We start from the raw sequence: 21,722 nt of genomic DNA on the forward strand, positions 1-21,722 counted from the left end.
CATGCAGAGGGATGGAGAAAAGTAGAGAGGAGATGGCCCATCAAAGCCCATCTGTGTGCTCCCGGTGCTACAGTGCCGGATCAGGCCGACAGGCGGCGCTGCAAAACGGCAGAAACGAGCACAGAACACACGGAGAGGGCCAGCCATGGCTCTCACTGTGGAGGCGAACGTTCCGAGAGCAAAGACTTGCTCTGTTGTTTGAATGACCTGGGAAGCATTGAAGAACAATTCCAATTTAACTTTTTTTTTCTCTCTTTTAAATTGTTCTTATTTGGACTTTTTGCAGATTCAGCAATCTCCTACATTTATTGTATTAACCTCATTTATTGTATTAACCTCTACTTTTTTTTAAACAAGGATACTTCCAATCAAATTTGTATTGACATTTTTAAGAAAATGTTCTCTATTCTCCTTCTTATCATTATCATTATTATCATTGTCACCAAATCTGCTATTTTTGTCCCTCAGGCTCAGGAGGCCATTTTTATCTACCTTCATGTCACTGCTGATAGTTTAAAACTAAAATGGCCTGGTGGTGAATTTGCAGTGTAATTTGCACCCTTAATTTGCATTTGACAGTATTTCATCATTGGAAGGGTGCATTTGTGAATGTAAATAAATTGCCACGGCAAGATATATTTCCACCACAATTTGTTATTGTCATTTTAAGAGGGCAATCAATACTAAAATGGGCAGTCTGGGTAAGACAGGAGGGGGAAAAAAGGAAGAAAGGAAGAAAAAAAAAATGCTAGTCCAAACAATGCAGGAAAAAAGTGAGGACTCATGTATTTTTTTTTATGGTCATGTGCAAAAATAAATTTAACATGCAACAATATACCCAAACAATACTTAACCAGTAAAACGAGTTCTGTTAAAACGGGAAGGTGAATTTACGACTTTGTATGTAACACAGTTAATCACACAAAAATCTAACAAAAATCAAAAATGAAATATTTATTACAGCATTTGTGACTGAACACCTTTTAAACATTACGTCACAGTCCTCATACAAGTATTTAATGTATTTTTGACAAAGCTTAAGGGAGACGGCATCTTATCATCTAGTGAGGAACACGTGCTGAAAAAGGAAGGAATTCATGGACATACAATATCAATGCCACAGCAGATCTGAAACTAGCAAAAACATTCTTTTTCAATTGAGGTAAACACATAGAATATCTAACATGAAACAATTAATAGACTGAACTCTGTACGAAGTTTGTTACAATATTCTCTCAGCTTTTTTTTTTCCTCCCAAAAGCATTGAGTTCATAATTTAAGTCTTTTTTTTCTTTTTTTTTCTCCTTTTTTTTCTGTTTTAGGTTTTTTGGTGCATCAACCATCAAATGCTTCTCCAGTGCCGCAGAATCAACATTTGTTTCAGTTCTGTCCTTATGGCAAGTGTGTCGATCTGCAGATAAAGAAGCGCCGCAGGATGTTGCTTTTCCACCGTTAAGCTTCCTTCGATAGGCTCTTACCAAACGAGAGTCCAGGGTACAAAAAAGAAAAGAAAAGAAAAAAAAAATAAATCAAATAAAAATGTATAAAACCAACACAATCCAGTGCTTGGGCAATTCAAACAAAATAACTTTTTCCTTTAAAACCTACAGGCCAAACATTCATTCATGAACAAAAAAAAAAAAAAAAAAAAGAAAAGAAAAACGAGGGGCATGACAAATGTTCAAACTGAATCTTCTGGAGAGATCCGGTGTCATTTAGCAGCCTTTTCCCATCATGCCCTGTTCTTATGGGGGACAGGACCTGATTGCCCTCTGTGGTTTGAAGCCTTTTTGAGATGTTCCATCTTCTTGTTTTTTTCCTTTTTTTTTTCTTTTTTCTTTTATAGTGCTGTGCTGCGAGACAGTTTCTCCTCCAGGAAGGAGCACACACAGTGTGAGAGAGAAAAGGTTAACCTTTAATTCTAAAACTAGCTCAGGAAACATAAACCATGTGATCAACAAAAAATGCACAAGTTTTAACTTATTTATCTATACTTTTTATACTACAGTAGTTATAACTCTTGGAGTCTTTCTGTTTGTTTCTTTTTTTTTTTTTTTTTTTAAATCGTCCAGAGTGATATTATTTTAGAAGAGCGTGTCACATGAAAGTGTACTGAACGTGTTTATGGTAGTGTGTTGAGTGGGTGTGCGAAAGGTGTGTGTTTTTTCGAGTGTGTGCATTTGTCCATTCTTAGCACACGCAAACGTCAAAACATCCTCTGTTGATCTTTTACCAAAAGCCCAAGACTTTACAAAGTGTTCTTGTCAGCTTGGTCCTCCGTTTGGATGAAAGTAACAAAATTGACAAGTTAAGAAAAAAAAGTATCACAGCTCATCTGGAATTCTGTTTCTTTAGTGTCAAATTCTGGTCAAAAGGGTTTGCTTTTTATTCTTAAAAATAGTCTCAAAATAGGATTTGTTGTGGGCTGCATTTTTTTTTTTCTTGTCGTAGCTGCTGTTGTCGTGGTAGCAAAGTTCCCTTATACTATTGGGCATGGATGTCCAGGCCTTGTCCTCCAGTACTGGGGTCAATGGGAGTGAGCAAAGGGGGTCTCTGTGCAGACATGGTCATTCCTGGGTGCGACGAGGGTCCTCCGTGCATCAGCATGGCGTGGTGAGGGTGGTGGGGATGATCAGGTAGGTACGCATGGAGAGGGGGTCCGTGTCGGAGCTGGGAGGGGTGAGGAGTCATCTGATGAGGGTTGGTATAAGTGGATGGGGCCATGCTCATGCCCACAGGACTGCTCTGAGGTACATATTCCCCTGGCATGCCCGGCAGACCTGAGTGAAAGACAGAAAGAGAGAATGTATTCATGCAGTCCATAAAACGTCTCTGACTGCAGCTTTGACATGCTCCTTCTCCATTAACAGGCCTTAATTCAATTTAAACTCAACTCCACCAACAAAGAGCTTTGCAGATTTTATGACATTGTGTGTGTGTGACTACAGAGCTTTTAGCTTCGAAAAGTAAAGAGAGACATTATTGCACTAGGCTATTTTAGGCTATGGTGAGTGGTTTACAATGCCCAATAGCGTTGTGGTCAGGTCTCAGGTTGGAAAATGATCCTCAGTCATCCACAGACACTGTAGTCCTGGAGGATGTGAGGAAAACCAAGGAGGCGTATTGATGTGGAGAAGTGCTAATACTTTTACAAGTGGAACAGTCAATTCCCCGGCTGAATTTAGTGACAAACCGAAGAGACATTCTCTCCTGGGGACATGCCTCTGTGAACATATTTGATTTAGAATCCCTTTAAGAAGTTCTTAAATAATTGAGGACTCAGTTAGTTGCATCAGCAAGACCGTGAACATTAAAGGCTTGTTTCCACCTCCGAATGAGAGCATTTTAAGCTTACTAATAGAAGCACTGAGTGTGGGTTTTGGAAGAAGAACAAGAGTAGGAAACAGCGGCAAGATGCAGTAACAAAGATAAAAGGAAGTAAAGAGAGAAAGGAAAGGAAAGGAGGTGGGGTATGGTGTTGTTCCTTTAGATGGAGCCCACTTCATATGTGAAGAGACCCCAGCATGCTGGCATCTCTCATGCTGTGACAGCACCCAGGACACAGAGCTGCCTCAGCAGTGCCACTGTTTGACTTTTCACCTGACTGTTTGTTGTAATCAGAAAGAAAAGAGTAAAAATGTGGTGGGGGGTTGTTCTTGGAGCCTGGGACTGGAGTATGGGAACATGGCTGGTCCAGAAGCCTGGACCTTGGGGAGAAACGAGTGAGCAGGAGGTCCCACTGGAGCCAGGGGGCCTGGGTCTGGGATTGGGTCTGGGCTGGCCTGCTTTGTAATGTGAACCCCAGGGGGATTAGAAGCTGTAATAGGAGGGGAGAGGTCGCTGAGAGGTCACTAGGCATGCTCACTCTCTGCATTCCTCCACCTTCGTACACTGCAATTAAGAAATTACACTGGAGGGCCTCACGAGGGGAAGAGGCGGAGGACAGAAAGGAGAGAGGGACAGCAAAGGCCAAGATTAACGACCAGTCTCACTAGACGAAAGCTGTGCCATTTTCTAATACTCTATTTCCATGTCAGTTCATTTGAAATGCAAGTGTTTGTCAAAGCAGGTCTCTTAAAACCTCACTACTGGGGTCATAAAATGAATAAATCATTTGCAGTCTTAGGGTATGATAGGTGCCCTCGCCTCCATATAACCTGGAGCAGCTCCTGTTAAAAGGCCCAACAGATGTTTTTGACACTGTAAGCTGGTAATCTCTAGTCTTGTAAGCTGCAGTCATTCCATTAAGTAGATCTGAGAGCCTCCCTCTCTCTCCTTTATTAACAAGAGTGGTAAAACCATCTGAAGACAATAACTGAGAACAGACTGGGCCCCTCTCTTGCCATCTCTGCATGCCTGCCTCCCTCGCTGGCTGTGCATTTCTGTTATGGCACAGTAGTCCTGCTCAATGGCTGGCCATAATTAAGTACCAAATACACCATATTGTGTGGCTGTGTAATCAAATCAAGACAGGATAATATTCCTCTATATTAAGCTATTAATGTAATTGGTCATGAAGCATAAAGTATGTTATGCAATTAAATAGTCTCAAAATTATATAGCCCTATATTAAGAATTAGCCAACCTGAGCAAATGTTGTCTCTGTGTGGCTGTTTTAGGGAACATTGCTTCCTGATTTTCCTTTTTTTTTTTCTTTTGCTGCCATTAGTGAGACAGGAGGGGATGAGAGCAAACGTGCGGGAGACAGAAAGGACGGACTTGAGGGGTGAAATGATCTCTGTCGGAAGAATTGCCGCTGTGACCCTTTGGAAAATCTAGTCTCCATTTACATATAGAGGGTTCTTTTAATCAAGGTAAGTGTTATTATATAGTGCCTCATTGGGCGAGGGAGTTTAGGTGTTAAATAAAATCTCCACTGCCCTGCTGCCTTTAAGATGTGATATGTCTTGATTTTTTAAATGTCAGCACTGTGGTAGAATGACTGGCTTAATCAGACTGCCGCCATTTAGATGGGTAGAGCTTGTGTGTGTGTGTGAGTGCGTGTGCAGGCAAAACAGTCACACAGAGACACTGTATCTGTATGTGTGAAAGAGATCCTCTCCTTTTGGACCCAGCATGCATGCTTGTGTCTACAAGCTTATAAATTTATCTCAGTGCCTCTTGTCTGTGAGTCCCGGGTCAGGCTTGTCTCTGGCCCCCACCCTCCCTTAAATCGTCTCCCTCCAGTAAAAAATAATCAAAACACACAGCCCCCCCCCACACTCATTCCTCTCAATACACAGCTCAAACCAAACCCCCAGTGAGGGATCGGCCATGTCACCCACGGCCCGTATATCTAGCTCAGGAACCGTAATGTACTGCGGTGTTCCCGTCTTTGCATATAAGATAATTTGGGCATCAATCCTTCCCCAGACAGATTTATGTCACTCGGAGGACAGTTTCACTTCTCCTTCTTTATCGCTTCACTGGAGCCTGCTTAATTTCCCCCCTGTCAGCCCCTTCCCCAGGAGATGTTATTTTTTCCCTAAATGTCCAACATTTGCATTGGCTGTCCAAGACGGAGAGAGTGATGGCACTGTTGTGATAAATAAATTTGAGCTTGCCATGCCAGGTTGTTTCTCTCCCCTTTTTTCTGTTGCTGTTCCTGTTGTCTGGCGCCACAAGTCGGGTCCTCTCTGTCCCAGGATGGTTCCCCCTTTTCTCAAAGTTTCCAATTCATCCATGGCCCTCCCACCTCTACCCTTAAAGCATCCTGCTAAAGCAGCCCTGCAGGCTGGCTGAGGGTTGTTGCTCAGGGCAAGAGCTTGTTGTTAAATTGTGGCAAGGGTAGAGAGGTTGTGCTGGTGCAGTGAAAGGAAAAAAAAAAAAACTAAAACCCTTAGCCCAAAAGTATAAAAAAAATTTAAAAAAGGAAAAGAACCTAGTACTTACTTCCCCCTTTTTCTTTGCGTTACAAGTTGGAGGTTACATGTAGTGCCATTGCCCATCCATGCCCATATTCATCCCCATTCCACTCATAGGCCCTAGAAAGAGGAGATAAATGCCGGAAAAAAAGGGTCAGCAGGAGTTTGAATCATAGAGAGACCGGAGAAGACCCATTTATAGAGACGATGAAGTCTGTTAGCTTTAGGTGGAAAATGAAGGTGGAGAGAAAGAAAGATGCATAGAGGTAGCTGAGAATTTACTGCAATCCATCCCACAAATCCCATTGATATGATCATTTCTCATGAATTTATGCAGATGTGTTGGATTAATAAAAGAATGATAAAACAAGTAAACAAACAAACAAAAACAAAACAAGTAAGGCAGGCAAATCATGCAGGGACTTTAAAGCAGAAGTATTATAATGATAGTGGTCTAGTTGATTTTAGGGTTCTGTTGACCAGGGGGTTTTGCTCCATGCTGAGATGGCTGAATCTCATGCTACAGACAAGAGGGTCAGTGTTGGATCAGCTCTGGAATAACTAGGGGTGAAACTGGTGACTGGTAAAGCAGGCGTGATGGAGGGATGAAGGGAGAAGAGGAGATGAACACACTTACCAGCTGGTCGGATCCCCATGTGTTGCTGACCATCCAGCACGAAGCTGCCCATTGGCTGGCCCTCTGGACTGTATGCTGCTCCTTGGCTCACTGAAGGATCAAGAAGAAAACCTGATTGTAGTCAAAACGTGGACATGAAAAAGGGAGGGGGGAAGAAGAAAGAGAACACACCAGACAATCAGCAATTGTCCCAGCTCCAGCCCAAACATACTGTAAGACATTGTGCTCATGTTTGTGGACCGCAATGACTGACGCGTGGCATGCAAACACGCATACAGTAGGTCCTTATGCATGCAAGCACACACACACTGGTGCGTACACGCAGCTCGTGTCATTCAAAACCACGCTCACAGCAGATACATTGTTCTCTAACTGGAGGAGAAAGCATGCAGTTTGACAGGATGAGAAGAATTTCTGCCAGAGCGGGCGATTCATCCAAATAAGGAGTCATGTACTGTACATACATTTCTTCTCAGAAGATGAACAAAATATGTAATTCCAGAAATGTTGATAATCCCCAAATTATCAAATGATTTCTTTTTAGGAATGATTTATTTATTTTGCTTGTCATAATACACAAGACACAGCAGCAATAAATGTTCTTAGTCCTGTCTGGTTTTGCGTATTATTAGTCTTAATGAACTAATGCTCTTTGGAGTCTGTAGAAAACAGTGCATTCTGGGAATATAACAGTATTATCTTGGATAATCTGTAATTCTTAAAGATTTTGGGCAGGGGGGGGGGGGGGGGGGGGGGGGGGGGGTCCTTGTCATGCTGCGTTTGCACAGATTGCCAGTTGGCACACATTGGATGTTTGTTGTTAGATATTCCTCATTAAATGCGCAATAGCTGTAGACAGTCGCCCACATTTGTAAGTGCATCTCATCTTAATCATGGCTCATGTTTTTGTGAACAATCTCCACCCCAGTGTGTAGGGATCTTTATAATCAACAAAAAAAAAAAACGCTTTTGCCTCCCTGAGACAAATTACTTGGCTTGTTTCTGATAATGTCATTGTAAGTGAAGCGATTCCATCATCCCGCAGAATCGCAGAATCTTGAGTCTACGTCTGAGTATGTGCTCTTTTGTAACAGGTATGGAATAGATATGGAAAATTTGTGTTTAATCAGCAATAAAACATCCAAAATAATCCGTTTTAATCAAATGCAGTACTCTCAATGCATAGAAATTAAAATGAAATATAACATTTTATTTAATTAAGCAATCATCAAACCCGTCCTCCCTCCGTAGCTTTATATTCATTACTCAAAATTGTTTCTGTTAAGAAAAAAAATTGGTTGAGCAGTCTTGGGACTTCTTATATATGGAATTTGCTGAATGCCTACTGGAGATCAAAATTCTGAGTGATTCTTGAGGGAGTACAATAGAAATATGGCAGAAAAAAGTGAGGGTAACTCCCCCTTAGACCTAGACTGGACTAAAGACTATAAAAAATATATATAGAAAATGAAAAAAAAACTGAATAAAAGAGGAGATAACTCATAAATTGCTGCTAGCATTTCTGGCACTCCTCTTGTGTCCAATTAGTAATTCACAGAGAGAGTGCTAATATACCTCTCTCCCCACTTAGACTGGGAAATCTCCAATTAGAGTCAATCAGCAAACAGCTTGCAAAACATCTCATTGAAAAAACAGAACAGGGAATAAGCGGAGGGAGAAGAAGAGGAGGAAGTAGAAGGGATTTTCCGAAAAGTAGGTGTAGGGACGCCCTGTTGGAAAATCTGGGCTCCAGGCATCATGCGCATGCCAGTAAAGGATTGAGAAAGGGTGTCTTCATGTAGAAGAAACAAGTTAGGAGACAACACTTTACTGTTGATTGGCTGAATTGTTCTGCTTTCTTTTTTTTTACCTGCTCGATTTGACTGGTCAATCATGGGTTGTACTATTCTTCTCCTGGCGTTAATAAACCTGGCAGAGAGTATAGGAAAAACAAAGAGAAGAGACAGACAAACGTTAAATCAGCCTGCATTCACACATAGAAAGATTCATTACAACCCTCTACAAAGAAAAACAGTTTTGCATGACTTAATGGCAACATTAGCCACCAAGTCCTTAAGAGAGGCACACACAACAAAACGGTAACAAACAAAAGGGCAATTGTGTGCTGACTTGGGAACCCAGAGAGGGATACTTTTAATGTTCCATATGATCTATTCCCCTCTCTTTTAATCAAGCTTTTGATTACGTTTGGTTGCTATGGGCACCAGGGAGACATTCCTCAAGTATTAAGTGCAGCTTGGGCACAGAAGCTTGGGCACATCCTTTTTTTTTCCTCATCCTTTTTCGGTCCATCCTGCAACCAACTGCATACAACACACAGCAACTGTATACCTACACAGTACACAGAATTCTATCGACAGTGGTCCTGCGGAAACATTCTTTGTTTTTTTACTGTTATCATGCATTGCAATTTAAAGAGAGCTTTAAGTTAGCAAAATACAGGACATAAATGGTTCCTTTCATTGCACCCTGCCACTCTACCCCCACCTCCACCGTCCCCCTCTGTGGGACCCCCACTCTGGCTGCATTGTAGGGGGTTCTGCTCCCTTTCCAGCTGTCTAGAAATGAGGACCAGGCATGGGCCACTCCGTGCTTTCACAAGGTATTGTTATGTCAGTGAGCCCATCAATTAGGCTGTCTGAAGTTTTATCACCGCCACTGCAGCGAATAAGTGCAGCTCCACAAAGCCTCCCCAGCCAGGCTTGCTCCTGTGGCTTTTCCAGTGTAGAGCCGGAGGTCATCGGGAGGTGAGTGCCAGCCAGGGGCAACCTTTTTAACTTCGAATGGGGTGCCCTGGGCTGTGTCAAATGCAAGCTGGCCACTCAGGGCCAAGCAAACTCTCCACTTTTCTGTCTGTTTCATTCTCTTTCACCCCTTTTCTAATTCTGCCTTTCTTTCATTCACTTTCAAAAACTTTAAAAGAGGGAACATAGCACTACAGGTACCACCATGTGGTTGATATTAAAGAGGGGTTTCAAATCACATTGGAGCTGTCCAGCATGCTGGTTCCAAAAAAGCAGAGGAGAGGAAAAAAAAAAGTTTCAACTCCCTCTCCTAACATACAGGCCCACTGCACGATCAATACGGCTGAAGACCTGGTCATTAGAAGGAAGGGAGAGCTGGAACCAATTTGGGCTCCTAATCCCCCATGAAGCCCTGATACCTGCCCTTACCTTCTCCAATGAACTTAAACGCCTGTAATCTGCCTGGCTCAAAGTGACATGGTTAAAACGTACAAAATGCACGGCTGGGAAAAGAGAGGCGCGGTACTCATTTGCCAGGGGGCATCCAGAGTGCAGGTACGCAGGGGTGCTGTGGGCCCCTGGCAGAAAAAGATGAAACGCAGCCATATGAGAATAAGAGAGAATGAAAGAGGAGTAAATCAGTGTTGGACTGGAAATCATATGATTGTAATGTATGGTTGATGATTTATGGGAGGATGGAGGATTAAGTTTCATTAACTGGGAAAGAGTTTTGTGGTGGAACAAAGACAACAAAGCATTGTCAGATAGCTGTGCCGTCAGAAATCCTTGCAGCGCTTAGGAAAGAAAGACAGTTTCAGCATCAAAACCAGCTGAGCAAGTAAACAGAAAGACATTCCTGGTATTGCACTCCCTCTTTCAGCGTAGTGCATTGCCTGCTGAAATATATGTCCTGCTTTCTGCCTTTCTAGATGCACCGAGGGGCTCAAAATTACAACCATGTGCATTCTTACCTATTCTGGGTCATAACCATAAACACATAATATTAGGAATGTTCTTCCCAGGCACTAAATTTGACCATACGGTTTCCAGCAACTGCAAAGAAAATACTCTTGAGAGTACGCTCAAGGATCAAAGTGCCAATTTCAAATTCCTTTTTTTTTTCTTTTTAAATCTTCATTTAAAAATAAGGGTTCTTGTGTTTTTCCAGCTTTTTGCAGGAAATGTTTTAGTAGAAATATACAGGAAAAGATTAAGAATGTTTGCTCACATTGGCACAGTAATTTTCAGCATGAGAACAGCTCCTTGCTGTGTAGACAAAGATATGGATATTCAAAAATATTTCTCCAACAACCTGCTTCTGAGATGAACCTGTATCTTCTCTATGTTTCCTATTCACTAACTAACACCATATCACACCGCAAAGTCACAAAGGCTTTGTTTTTGCATGCTGAGCAAGTTGCCACAGTAACCGACAGGCGATGAGGTGCGCTAGAATGAGAGGTGGTGGTGGGTGGGTGGGGGGTACCAGGGGCTCCTATTGTGGCCCTAGAGCACCTTTTATCTGTCTGAGTAAAGGCAATTGAGATTATCACAGCCTGGCCTGATAACAATGTTTTCCCTCGACCCGTGAGCCGCTAATGGAGTGTGCTTAAAACAACACAACCAGGAATCCTCCAGAGATGAAGGCCAGTCAACTTGGATGGACAGTCAGATGGATGGACCCAAAACCCCGAGGGAGACACAGAGGTTGACCACAGGGACTGAGAATTCCTAAACCACTTGCTAAAACATACGTGTGTGCTGTAAATCTACACAACGCCACCATGAACATGACCACAACCGCCGCAAGTGTGTCCGAAGGCTAACCAGAACACAGAAGGCACACTGGGGACGCTAACTAAAAACCTCTAACCCAAAGCCCATGTTTTATTATCTACATCTGGTGGTCTAGCTTATTATGGCCTGCCTCTGCTCAGTGTTAGCGCACAGAAACACCAACACACACAGTACACAGAGTACCTCTCAGCATGGGAACTTCATGCTGTCTTCAAACAAATAATTAAAGCCAGGGTTAGGGGGTCATGGGGAGGTCATTCATTGGGAGACAGCCCTGAATGTGTACAATACCCCAGGAGAAAACGGCTTGGGGTGGGGAGTGGAGAGAAGGCAACAGCAGCAGTCTTCTGCTGTTTAATATGAGGAGCTAATGTCGTCCAGCCAATAAGACTTAAACACATTTTCATGTTGCATATCAAAAACTACCCTTGCAGCGCTAAGTGCGCTTTGGAGCGTGCATGTGAATATGTATGCACGTGTCAGTCAGTGTGTGTGTATTGTGCATGTCAGCACATTCTTCACAGACTGTTGCCAACTGGCCCATGGTAGCACTTCCAGCTGACATGCCCTGCAACGGTGTAAAGGATGCATGTGTACAAACACACGTGTGTGCAGATACAATATGCAACGACTGAGAACCCAGCTCCTTGATGATAATAAAGTGGCAGGTTTACGAGAGCTCTGACCGTTGAGGCTTTGCAGGTCGCAAAGGAAAATAACAGACAGATATGAATGATGGAGCCATGGCAGCAGGAGTCCACTTGACACAGGGTCTCCACTAGGCTGGATCAACACGGCATCCGTGGTTAATAATATCTGTTCTCACACAAGGGGGGAGCTTTAGAGAGAGTCTCTCTATGTGTTAAATACCTTGTCTAGCATACAACGTTATGTTATAAGGATCGAGGGGGTAATTGAAAACCTGAAAACTTGAATAATCCTAAACGGCAACTTTATGAGATTTCCATTTTATGTAACAAGCCAACTGCATTGTCATGTGTTGACGAATTTGAAGGATGGTTACTGAAAGTCTTAAAGATGTAATCACTGCAAACCAGTTTGGCTGACTCGGGCTTGCCTTTATTCTCTTTTCGTACTTCCTCATCTCAATCTGTCAGAAATGCCTTCTTTCTGGTTAACTGACTTGCAGCCACACCTGGTAACTCACTCCTGTTGTCAGCATTCTTTCGCTGAGAAATTGTCATGCCAAACCACCCTACCCTGGAGCAAAGCCAAGAAACAGAGTGCATGAGGGAGAGAGATGAAACGGTAAGAGTCTCGCTGCTTGGCTGGCCAATTGCTGCAGAGATCGGCGGAGACCCAGCCAATCATGAGTGGGGTCACTCGTTTGACGAGTTTGTGATGAAAGAAAGAAACCGAGCCATAGCCAGAGTGAGATGGGAGAGAGAAACACTGAGCATGTCCTCTCTGTGAAATAAGCACCAGAATGCTCTAATCGTAGAGCATCCAAAGAAAGGTGGTTGCTTTGAAATTGCAACACAGAAATTGTTGACAGTTTATTACCATCATGGCTGACCAGCCCATGCCCGTTTTGAAAGCTCACATGCCAGGGAGAGGGGGAGCAAGTTTCCGTTCATCGGTCAAATTCCAGGGCCCCTGTCTCTCTGCCTTTGTAGGAAGATTACATGCAACACAATCTGAACAAGAACGTGCTGAGCTCAGTCTATGATCACTGCTTGCAAACACGACTGTCCTCTGGTTCCTATTAAAGCTCATTGCTTCCATACTTCCGCTTCAGACAGAAATAAAGATTCCAAACCCCTAGCAATTGAGTCACAACTGACTGGAATCAAAAGGGGGAATGTTTTAGTTAGGTCCTCACTCCCGAAAAGAAGGATGGAAGGAAAAAAAATAAAAGCACTCAATGTCTTTTGACCAGGAAGTGCATGCAAATTAACCCCATGAGGAGGGTGTGTTTAGTGTAAGCAAACACTAATTATGGTCTGGACAGACAGTGGAGCAGGCTGAGGCTACTGAACTTCCAACACTGATCTATTGTAGTGTCAACAACAGTGATTTAATCAGCTCACATGGTCCAGCCAGGCCCCCTGTAACAGTTTATACACACAGTAGTTCACCACCAGACTGAGCCTACAGTATCTGTGTTTTTATCATAAACTATCACAAAGGAGCTTTTCACAAGCTCTATTCTTCCAGGATAGGGAGATAAAAGACAAAGAGATAGGAAAAGAACGAGGAAGCTTCCTCCAGCTCATCCTATCAGAAACAGAGTTTCCCTTTTTTTTTATCCCTCCTTTCCGTCTTTAAGTTAAAACAGGAGTCGGGAGACATACGCTGGGTGAACATTACCTCACCCCCGTGTTTGATTTAGTGCAGATGTGAAGCGGAGCAAGGCAGGATCGTTTTTTAAGGAACGTCAGAGAGTGGGCCCACGTTTAGGGCAGCCACTGTGTTTACATAGTTTTACCTCTGTCTATCTCTCCCTCTTTCTCTCATCCAGAGTGCCTCCATACCCCCACACACCCCCAAGTCTTTTGTCTCCCTCTGAAAGGGGGACTGTTTCACCTCTCCTCCATGGACTTTCACTGACCTGTTTTTCTTTCCCTTTTTATTACTCCATTCATTGCCCATTTGTGGCATCCCCCCCTTAGCCCTATATGACTAACATTTGCATTGCTCTGTCAGTCTTACTGCAGAAGTCATTTCTCTGAAACCCGGGGAGTGCGTCATTAAGACTCCAGTGGAAAATCAGACAAAGAATTATATATTTGTGTTGCAAACTGACAAGATTTAACGAGGAGCTAATTAAAATAAATCAATAGCACTGCGGCACGCTTGCTCCCTGTCTCTCTTTTCTCGCTCTGATTCTCCGCACCAAAGAGGTGGAGTACCGCAGTGTTGTGTGCAATGCTAGGATACTAATGGTTTACCGTAGGTCTAGCTTCAACTAGTATGTATGCATTGTGATGGATAAAATGAAAAGTCGCCCACTCATCAGAAAAGGGTAAATATCTGGTAGAAATACTGAAAAAATAATTCCAGCTATAACAACTAGAAAGACAACAAGAGACACAAACATAGGCATCGCTGCTGCTATTTACCCTCCCATCTAACACCTTCTCCCCTCTTCCCCTTGTCCAGTGAGGTCATGTCATCTCTGGGCCTTGCAGTCCAGCAGCCTGACCCCTACAGGGCGGGCTATACGGCCCCAGCTGCTGACTGTCCGTCAAACACCTCCAGAGCAGCGTTTGGCCAGGAAAACCACGCTTGTTGCCCCTTTGATCCGGCAAGCAGCAGCTGCTGCTCCACACAGCAGCACTTTGTTCCTCTGTCTCCTCACCACACTGTGTCCTACGGCACAAAAACACTGAATCCAGTACAGAAGTGGAGGGAGAGAAATGAGGAGAGGAAAAAAATGTGGGGGTTATGGGGGGGTGGGGGTTAAGAAAAAACATTTTTTTCCTCACTACAACACCAACAAGCTCTGACAACATCAGCGGGGGTTTTTCTTGGCCCCGACACAGCTTTCAGGCATCTTCTGCCTGACTCTTCACCCTCCCTTCTCTTTTAAGAGATACGATAGTTATTGTTCAAATCAGCCAGGGTGAATGGAATGGACTGAGGCCAAGCCTGCCCCAGGCGTCAACACACCTGTATGAAAGAGGCCTTATTGTAGCAACTCAGCATGGCTAGCTTGCCCTAGCTCTACCAGTTTTCTGATGTAAAGAACGAGGATGGAATCTCTTCTCTTTTTTTCAACTCAACAGTCCCCTAATATTTTCCTTAATTAACCTTCCTTTCCTCTGAGGTTGGCACCTCTGCCCTGGAATGTTTTTTTATTATTTCATTATTTCTGAGTATGCCAAGCAGAAATGAGGGGATTACGGGAACAGTTGATCCACATCTCACTTGTTGGCACAGCCTTCTCCTCTTACTCTTGCACCCCCTCCCTTAAGACAACACCTTATTACGTCCTTAGTATACAAAAGGTATTTTCTGCCTGCCCAGGAGCTAAAGGACCAACAGCTGTGTTTTCTGCTGTTTTAAGTTGTCTGAGAACAACCAAGTCAATATTAGCCCCCGTCAAAGGGTCCAGCACATAGCGCAAGACAGAGGCCGTCAGCGTGCTCATTCTTTATAAGCCAGTTTCTCACCTCATGGGTGGATGAGTGCTTTCATACATGGCCAGAAAGATACAGAACAGAAATGTACTCACAGGCTAACTCAGACACACAGACTGAGGTAACATACAGAGGGAGAGCAGAGTGGAGAAGAGGGAAAGACTCAATCCAGCACTATCATTACCCCAGCCTATCCATCAGCCCTCCTGAGATGAGTGGGTGTGCTTACAAGATCACCCCAATTTCTCATTTGTGAAGAGCGCCACACCACTGCCCAGATTTTTCTAATCTTTCCGACAGTGCCACCCTTGTATGTCTCTGTGGGATGGGCAGATATAATCTCAGTTTTCATCACTTTTTACAACTATCATACAAAAGTGTGGCTTTTAAGCCTCTTCATCTCTCCTGTGTTATCTTTCCATCTCTTATTTCCCTCACCCTGTCTTTGTCTCCAGCTATGTCGTCTTCTGTTCCCCTTTATTCTCAACCCTTTTTCTCCCTGTGCCTGGTAATCGAGTGAGAGATTCCGTGACTCTGTGAGTCCCCCTTATTGTCAGATATCAAACAGGGTGGCTTTGTGGATTACCAAGGGAAGCTGATAATGACATGATAGAGGCGTGATATTTCAAACAAAATTGAGTGTCAATTGCCTGCATCGTCTAGGCAACACAAGTGTCTGTGTTGCAGCAGCCAGGCAGGAAATAAGGCCAATCTATTTCCTTTGCTTCATATCAAACGTCTCTCTTCTCCCTCGTTTACAACCATAATGGGTTCAGCTCAAAGAAAAGAAGAGGGGACCTGCCAAGAGCAACAGCACACATACATGCTTGGGTACATTTGTAAGCATGTGCCGCACATGTGCCCTCACAATGCAGAGGGTTTATTTTGCTGATTCTAACTGAAATCAGAGCCAGTGGGAGGTTGCGTCAAAGGTGCCCCCATTTAATCACCCCACCCCCATTCATAAGTATACATGCACTTTCTGCCCCACTCTCAATCTTTTTTTCTCCTCTTCATATTGGTGTGCTATTAACTGAAAATTTAGGGCAGTTCAAATCAACAGCATGTGAAGTTATTAAAAAAAAAGACATCTAACCCTTAAGATTCTCTAATGCCTGGGTTTAAGTGTCGCTACTCTTGGAAGTGCTTAAGAACCTACTGGACTACTCAAAAGTACAGAGTTTGGGAAAGGGCTCTCCATTGAAAAGGGATGTCATCATCCTCTCATCAATGTATCTCTGGCGTGTGAAAGGATGTTTCCATCAAGCATATTTCCATGATGTGTCTGAGTGACTTAATTTCTGTCTTGCACATATTAGTGACCATGAAAGTCATTGGTTAAATGTTGTCAGATTCCTTCTGACTTCCCTATTGAATAATTAATCTGAGTTTCAGTTGCAGAAAACTGCTTTGGCACACATAACGCTTGAACATACAGCCGCACACCCATTCACAAACATGTGCAGGCATGATCAGAAGAGGATTTTAGGGCTAAAAAGCCAAGCAGGAGGCCAGTGATATAAATAGCTGTTGTTTGTGGAGGGGACTACAGGCAGAAACGGTGATGACACCGTGGAGCAGACCACAGTGACTCTGATGTGCCTGGTGGCCTGAAGCAACCCCTCTGCCTCTCACATCAGCTTTACCACTGACTGTGCACAGCTTTGACTGGCCTGCTTCATATGTGACAACCTTAAACAAATGCATCAAAGACAGTCAGTGCAGCCTAAACTGCAGTATTGATCTTGAATTTAAGACTGTCAACTTTGTGTGATAGTCCATACAAACATCATATAACACACAATATATCAGACAATATGCTTATGCTGCACACCTCACATGCTCACAGTGACTCCAAATTGAAACATCAGCATTGGTAATGGGAGGAATAAATATTCAAAAGGATGAGAATTGAGAAATCCTAGATTAGGCTAATAGACTCATTGTTCCCCCTCCTTCTTTTCTCCAGCTCTTCCTGTGTATCTCAGGATCTTGTTATGCATGTTATAGTGTTGACTAATTCCTTCTGCTCCCTCTGATAACCTCAACAAAGTGCATGTGTGTGTGTTTGCGTTTGCATGCATAGAACGTGGGCAGCAGGCTGCATCTTTTATCCTCTCTCCTTTCCCAAAGTGCAAACTACCAGGTTCGATGTGTAAGGAGTTTGGGCCAGGTTCTGTTTATGTTTTGCTCCTTCCTCATCTTCCCTTCACTTTCCTACTTGGCACATACTTTACTTCTATCTAATCTCTATGAAAAGACATCTGTGTTCTACTGACCAATCATGTTTCATAGAGCACATTCACGTAAACCTCATGTAAGTAAGATGTCTTGAAACAATTGGCTACAAAAGAAAAAAGAAAATGTATCTACATTCAAATGATGAAAAACATTGGCCTTTGCTTGCCATCACCATATGATAGCTGATGGTTCCCAGAGTGACTGATACTTCATCCATAACAGGGCTTTTACTAGGGCAGAGCATGGCTTGAACCAACAAAGGACCATATTGATTTATAGGGTCTTCTATGATAGACTTATTGGCCTACACCTCAAGCCACAGAGGGCATGACGCTACGAATCACAGTGTCAGAAAACACACACACACAACAAGTAAGAATAATACACTATTGTGTTGTTAAGAGTGTAATAACAACTCTCTCCTGTTTTATATCCCAGAACACTCACTTTCATTGAACAGAGAAGGAGTGAGGTCACTGGAGGTTCCTTTAAATGTGACACCACACAAACAAAGCACAGATAAAAGATAGTGTTACTCCGTATCAAAATACAGGGATAGAGGGAATGTGAAGCGTGTAAGAGGGAGGTAAAGGAAAACAGATGGTAATAGAAAGAGTGAGAGAATGAGCATGCCTGGACAGAGAGAAAATACCTTGTGGAGGTTCATAGAGTTTAAAGAGCTCAGCCAAAGAAGGCGCTCCTGTCCTCTTTGGCTCCAACACACACAAACATGCACACACATACCCTTAAGGCCATTCTGTTACACCTGGTCACCTTTATCCCTTTTAGTCCTCCAAACCACACCCCTCCTCCTCAGCCCATACACAACATCCAGCCGTCCAGTTCACATCACCGCCAATGCACATATCACTGCAGCCTGTGGATAACGCGCAGCTCCTCTGGCTATCTCCCTCAGCAGATAAAACTAATTATTCCAAATCTACTCTGTCAGGTTGTCTGATCCTCTGGGGCCTCATTTTAATTCTCTCTTCCCCTCCTTTTGTCACAGCTTCTCTCTCAGTCATAAACCACAAAAAGGCCGGGAATCTGTGCCAGCTGACCTCCAGAATAAAAACATAAACAAAAGTGACAAGTCATAAAGACACATATAGCGTCACAGCAGCTGTAGCGCATGACTTTCTTTGTGAAAGCAGACCTTTCCTAGCAACTGCCAAAACATGTCTTAAAATGCAAGATTACTTCACTAATAACAAAAAAGCAGCGATCATGCCTAACAATCCCCCCCCCCAAAAAAAAATAAAATGCATGACATCATCTAACACACAATCAAAACAACTGACGCACCGATTCACATGCTTAGTCTCTCCGTTGGCACTTGCTGTTGGCACCAATGTTAAGTTTTAGGGCTAAATAATAAGCTAAGATGGCAGACTTTCCAACTGCGCCCCCTGAAAATCTGCAGAGAAACCATCCTTCCCAATGAGTTCTAAAGGCAACTGGAAGCTCATAAACAGAGACTTGACTGTATAGACTTTGCATTTTATCTTTCAGCAGTTTTCCCCTTTATGAGCAGGGACCTCTATAACAAGGGTGGGGGGGGGGGGGGGGGGGGGGGCAGGAGGACAGCGGAGAGATGGTGAGGGTGACAGTAAGGATGTTAAGAAAGAAGATGATGGTAGAAAGAGCAGAAGAATAAGAATGAGGCAGAGGTTGGGAGAATGAGATAGAGGAGTGCTTGGGTCACAAATCTTGCTGCTATTCTAGTACGTGACATCTTTGCTCGTTTGCGGCTGCTCATTAACAAACAATACTGCTGTGAAATTGGTTTAATGACAAAGTAATAAAATTGCTATTCTGCTCACAGATGGCCTCAGGCACAGGGAGATTCTAGCAGGCTTACTGTGGCTGCCCGTGTGCATTAAGCTGCTTGTTCACGAAAACAGCATCCCTACACTTTCCTCCTCACTATCACCAACCTTTTTTTTCTGTCTTTCTAAGTTCTTCTTCTTCTTACAAATGAAATAAATTAACCTACTTTCCTCTCTTGTGTTCCCTTTGAATTCTCCCTCTCCAACATTCTCACCCTCTTGCTCTCCTCAATCTCTCTAGTGTATTCTCTCGATCTTTCTCCAGTTCTCACCCCTGGTACAGAAATTACCATCTTAAAATAAAAAAAAGAGAGGCCTGCCCACGCAAATGCAGCTCGACTTCATTTCAAACGCAGAGCCCTTGTTATTAAACGACCCACCAATAAAACCAAGCCGTTGAGAAATAAAAGAGCCAAAAGGAGCAGAGAAGTACAAAGACCTCCCTCCTCCCATCTCTCTCTAATGCTTTCTCTGTAATGCCTCTCTATGTTGCCTCGTCTGGCTTCGTTCTCCTTGCATGCCGTCTTCGCTGGGAGAATTCCACAGCCTCGGAGAGTCTTGAGTTTGTAATGGGAAAACAAGTAAAAAGGCATTCATTTTTGTGCATGATCGCCCAACATTGCCAGTTTTATTAAAGCACCACCTGTTTTTCATAACTCCACACTCACACAGAGGTGGGCACCGGGCTGCTCCATAGCCTTGGTGGGTGTCCGTGCCACGCTATGACCCAATGTGCCCCCAGTGCCTGATAAAGTGGGAGTGGGCCCTGTTAATCACACTGAACATTTCAACAAGGCTCCTGTACTCACACGCAACACATGCTGTATACTGCGAGAGCAGACATAAACACAGTGGCACACATTAGCATCAGCTGTTTAAGACTCCCATGGCTTATCCTGTGAGCAAAGCATGTGTCTAGATTATGCCGTGAGCAGATTTTTGGATGCATGACAACTGCTGAACAAAATGAAAAACAAAATGAAACCTGCTACAACAGGGAGTCTGCTCTGTTCTACTCTGCCAATAATGATAATATGTTTTTCCAAATGTGTTTCTCTTTCCAAAACTGATAAAAAGGGATTATTATTACGGCATCAAGAAAGCAGCCAGATCAAATGAACTTAGCGAGTGGAGGGTGTTGGCAGGGGGGCTGGCACTTGGGATCTGACAACAGAGTCAATTCTGCTAATTAACTGCCAATTAGTGGTCCCTAAATGAGAGGGATCATGATGCCTATGTTGGCAGTGCCCTGATCGTCTCTCTTTTTAGTTAGACGCACATATACACTCATGGTATCACACACAAACACACCAGAGAGAGAGAGAAAGACACACTCATACACACAGCTGCAACCTATCCACACTCCAGCTGTATATTTAGAAAGCCAGGGGCATGAGATGGCCACTGCTGGGAGTCCCTGGTTGCAGCCAAAAAAAGGCATGACATTTCCATCTGGGTCAAAGTTACACAGATAACCAGCGACTTCACTCAACTAGTCCACCAGTGTAGCACACAGGAAGCGATGGAAAAGTAAGTAAGAGGCAGATTGTAGAGTTTGGTGAGGGGGAAAAGGACCCCAAAAAATCTGTGTGAGATTCATGGGACTTAAATACTTATAAAGAATGTGGAAAAAACAGGCAGCTAGGCCAGTTTCTTTATGTTACATTTGGAAAATATTAGTTATTATTTTGCATTTCATAATGGGCTTGTCTGCCAAACCAGGGAATCATAAAAAAAATCATAAAAGCAAGTGTTCCAAAATGTCTCATTGGACATGGAGAAGGGCTGGAAAATGCTTTTATTGAGTGAAGGAACAAATTTGATTTTGTTCCTTCTTTATCTTGTTCTCACACAACACAAATAATGTGCTTTATCATAAAAAATTTGCAGCACAGCTTCTACACACCTCTGTTGGGAGATTTAAACTCTGAGAAATCTGGAGGGAGCCATAGAAAGAGAAGAGAGAGGAATAGAGGATCTGAATGAGGATGGGGAACCTGCTGTTAAGAGAGCTGCAGAATAGTCAGTTTAGAGCTATCAAAACACAGCTTATCTGCAAGATGTGCTCCAGCACTGCACAATTTTGGAGGAGAATACTAATTCTACCTTAATAGAAAATGCTGGAGAAGCATATGATTTGAGATGTATGCCTTCTTTAACTATTGTATACTTTCAGTATTTCAATATATGCATTGACTAAATTTATATGCACTGATAGGTTTGGTTGTTTCATCACTTGAAATTCAGATGAAATTCATCTTTTTTAGTTGCTAAATCTCAATACAATGAGGAAACATCTAAATCTTAATATAAAGAAACAGTGATTGTATAATGGGGGAATGGTGACTGTTCCTCAATGTTGAGTTTGTCCCGCTAGTAATTAAAAGAACAGAAGAAAAAAAAAAAACAACAATCAGTGCACCATGCCCTGCCCTGAATGGCTGCAGAGATTGAACCTATTTCATCTCCTCAGTAGGCACAGGCCG

General features: G+C 43.1%; 1 protein-coding gene across 5 annotated transcripts in view; it reads right to left on the bottom strand.

Moving 5' to 3' along the window:
* Window positions 1–939: 939 nt before the first annotated feature.
* The window catches only part of meis2a (Meis homeobox 2a), a 76,769-nt gene continuing 55,986 nt past the window's right edge, over window positions 940–21,722 (bottom strand). For 2 of the 5 annotated variants that reach the window (XM_072364849.1, XM_072364848.1), the window contains exons 10-12: window positions 8,372–8,430; window positions 6,502–6,612; window positions 940–2,780 (exon numbers count right to left, since the gene is read on the bottom strand). In XM_072364849.1, the coding sequence (XP_072220950.1) occupies window positions 2,485–2,780; window positions 6,502–6,612; window positions 8,372–8,430 (466 nt within the window). In that variant the 3' untranslated portion in view covers window positions 940–2,484. Of the gene's footprint in view, window positions 2,781–5,892; window positions 5,985–6,501; window positions 6,613–8,371; window positions 8,431–21,722 lie in introns of all 5 variants that reach the window. The other 3 variants (XM_072364852.1, XM_072364851.1, XM_072364850.1) reach the window with 3 other exon arrangements.

Source organism: Leuresthes tenuis, unplaced genomic scaffold (genome assembly GCF_036924035.1).
Source record: "Leuresthes tenuis unplaced genomic scaffold, fLeuTen1.0.hap1 SCAF_15, whole genome shotgun sequence".
Lineage (NCBI taxonomy): Eukaryota > Metazoa > Chordata > Actinopteri > Atheriniformes > Atherinopsidae > Leuresthes > Leuresthes tenuis.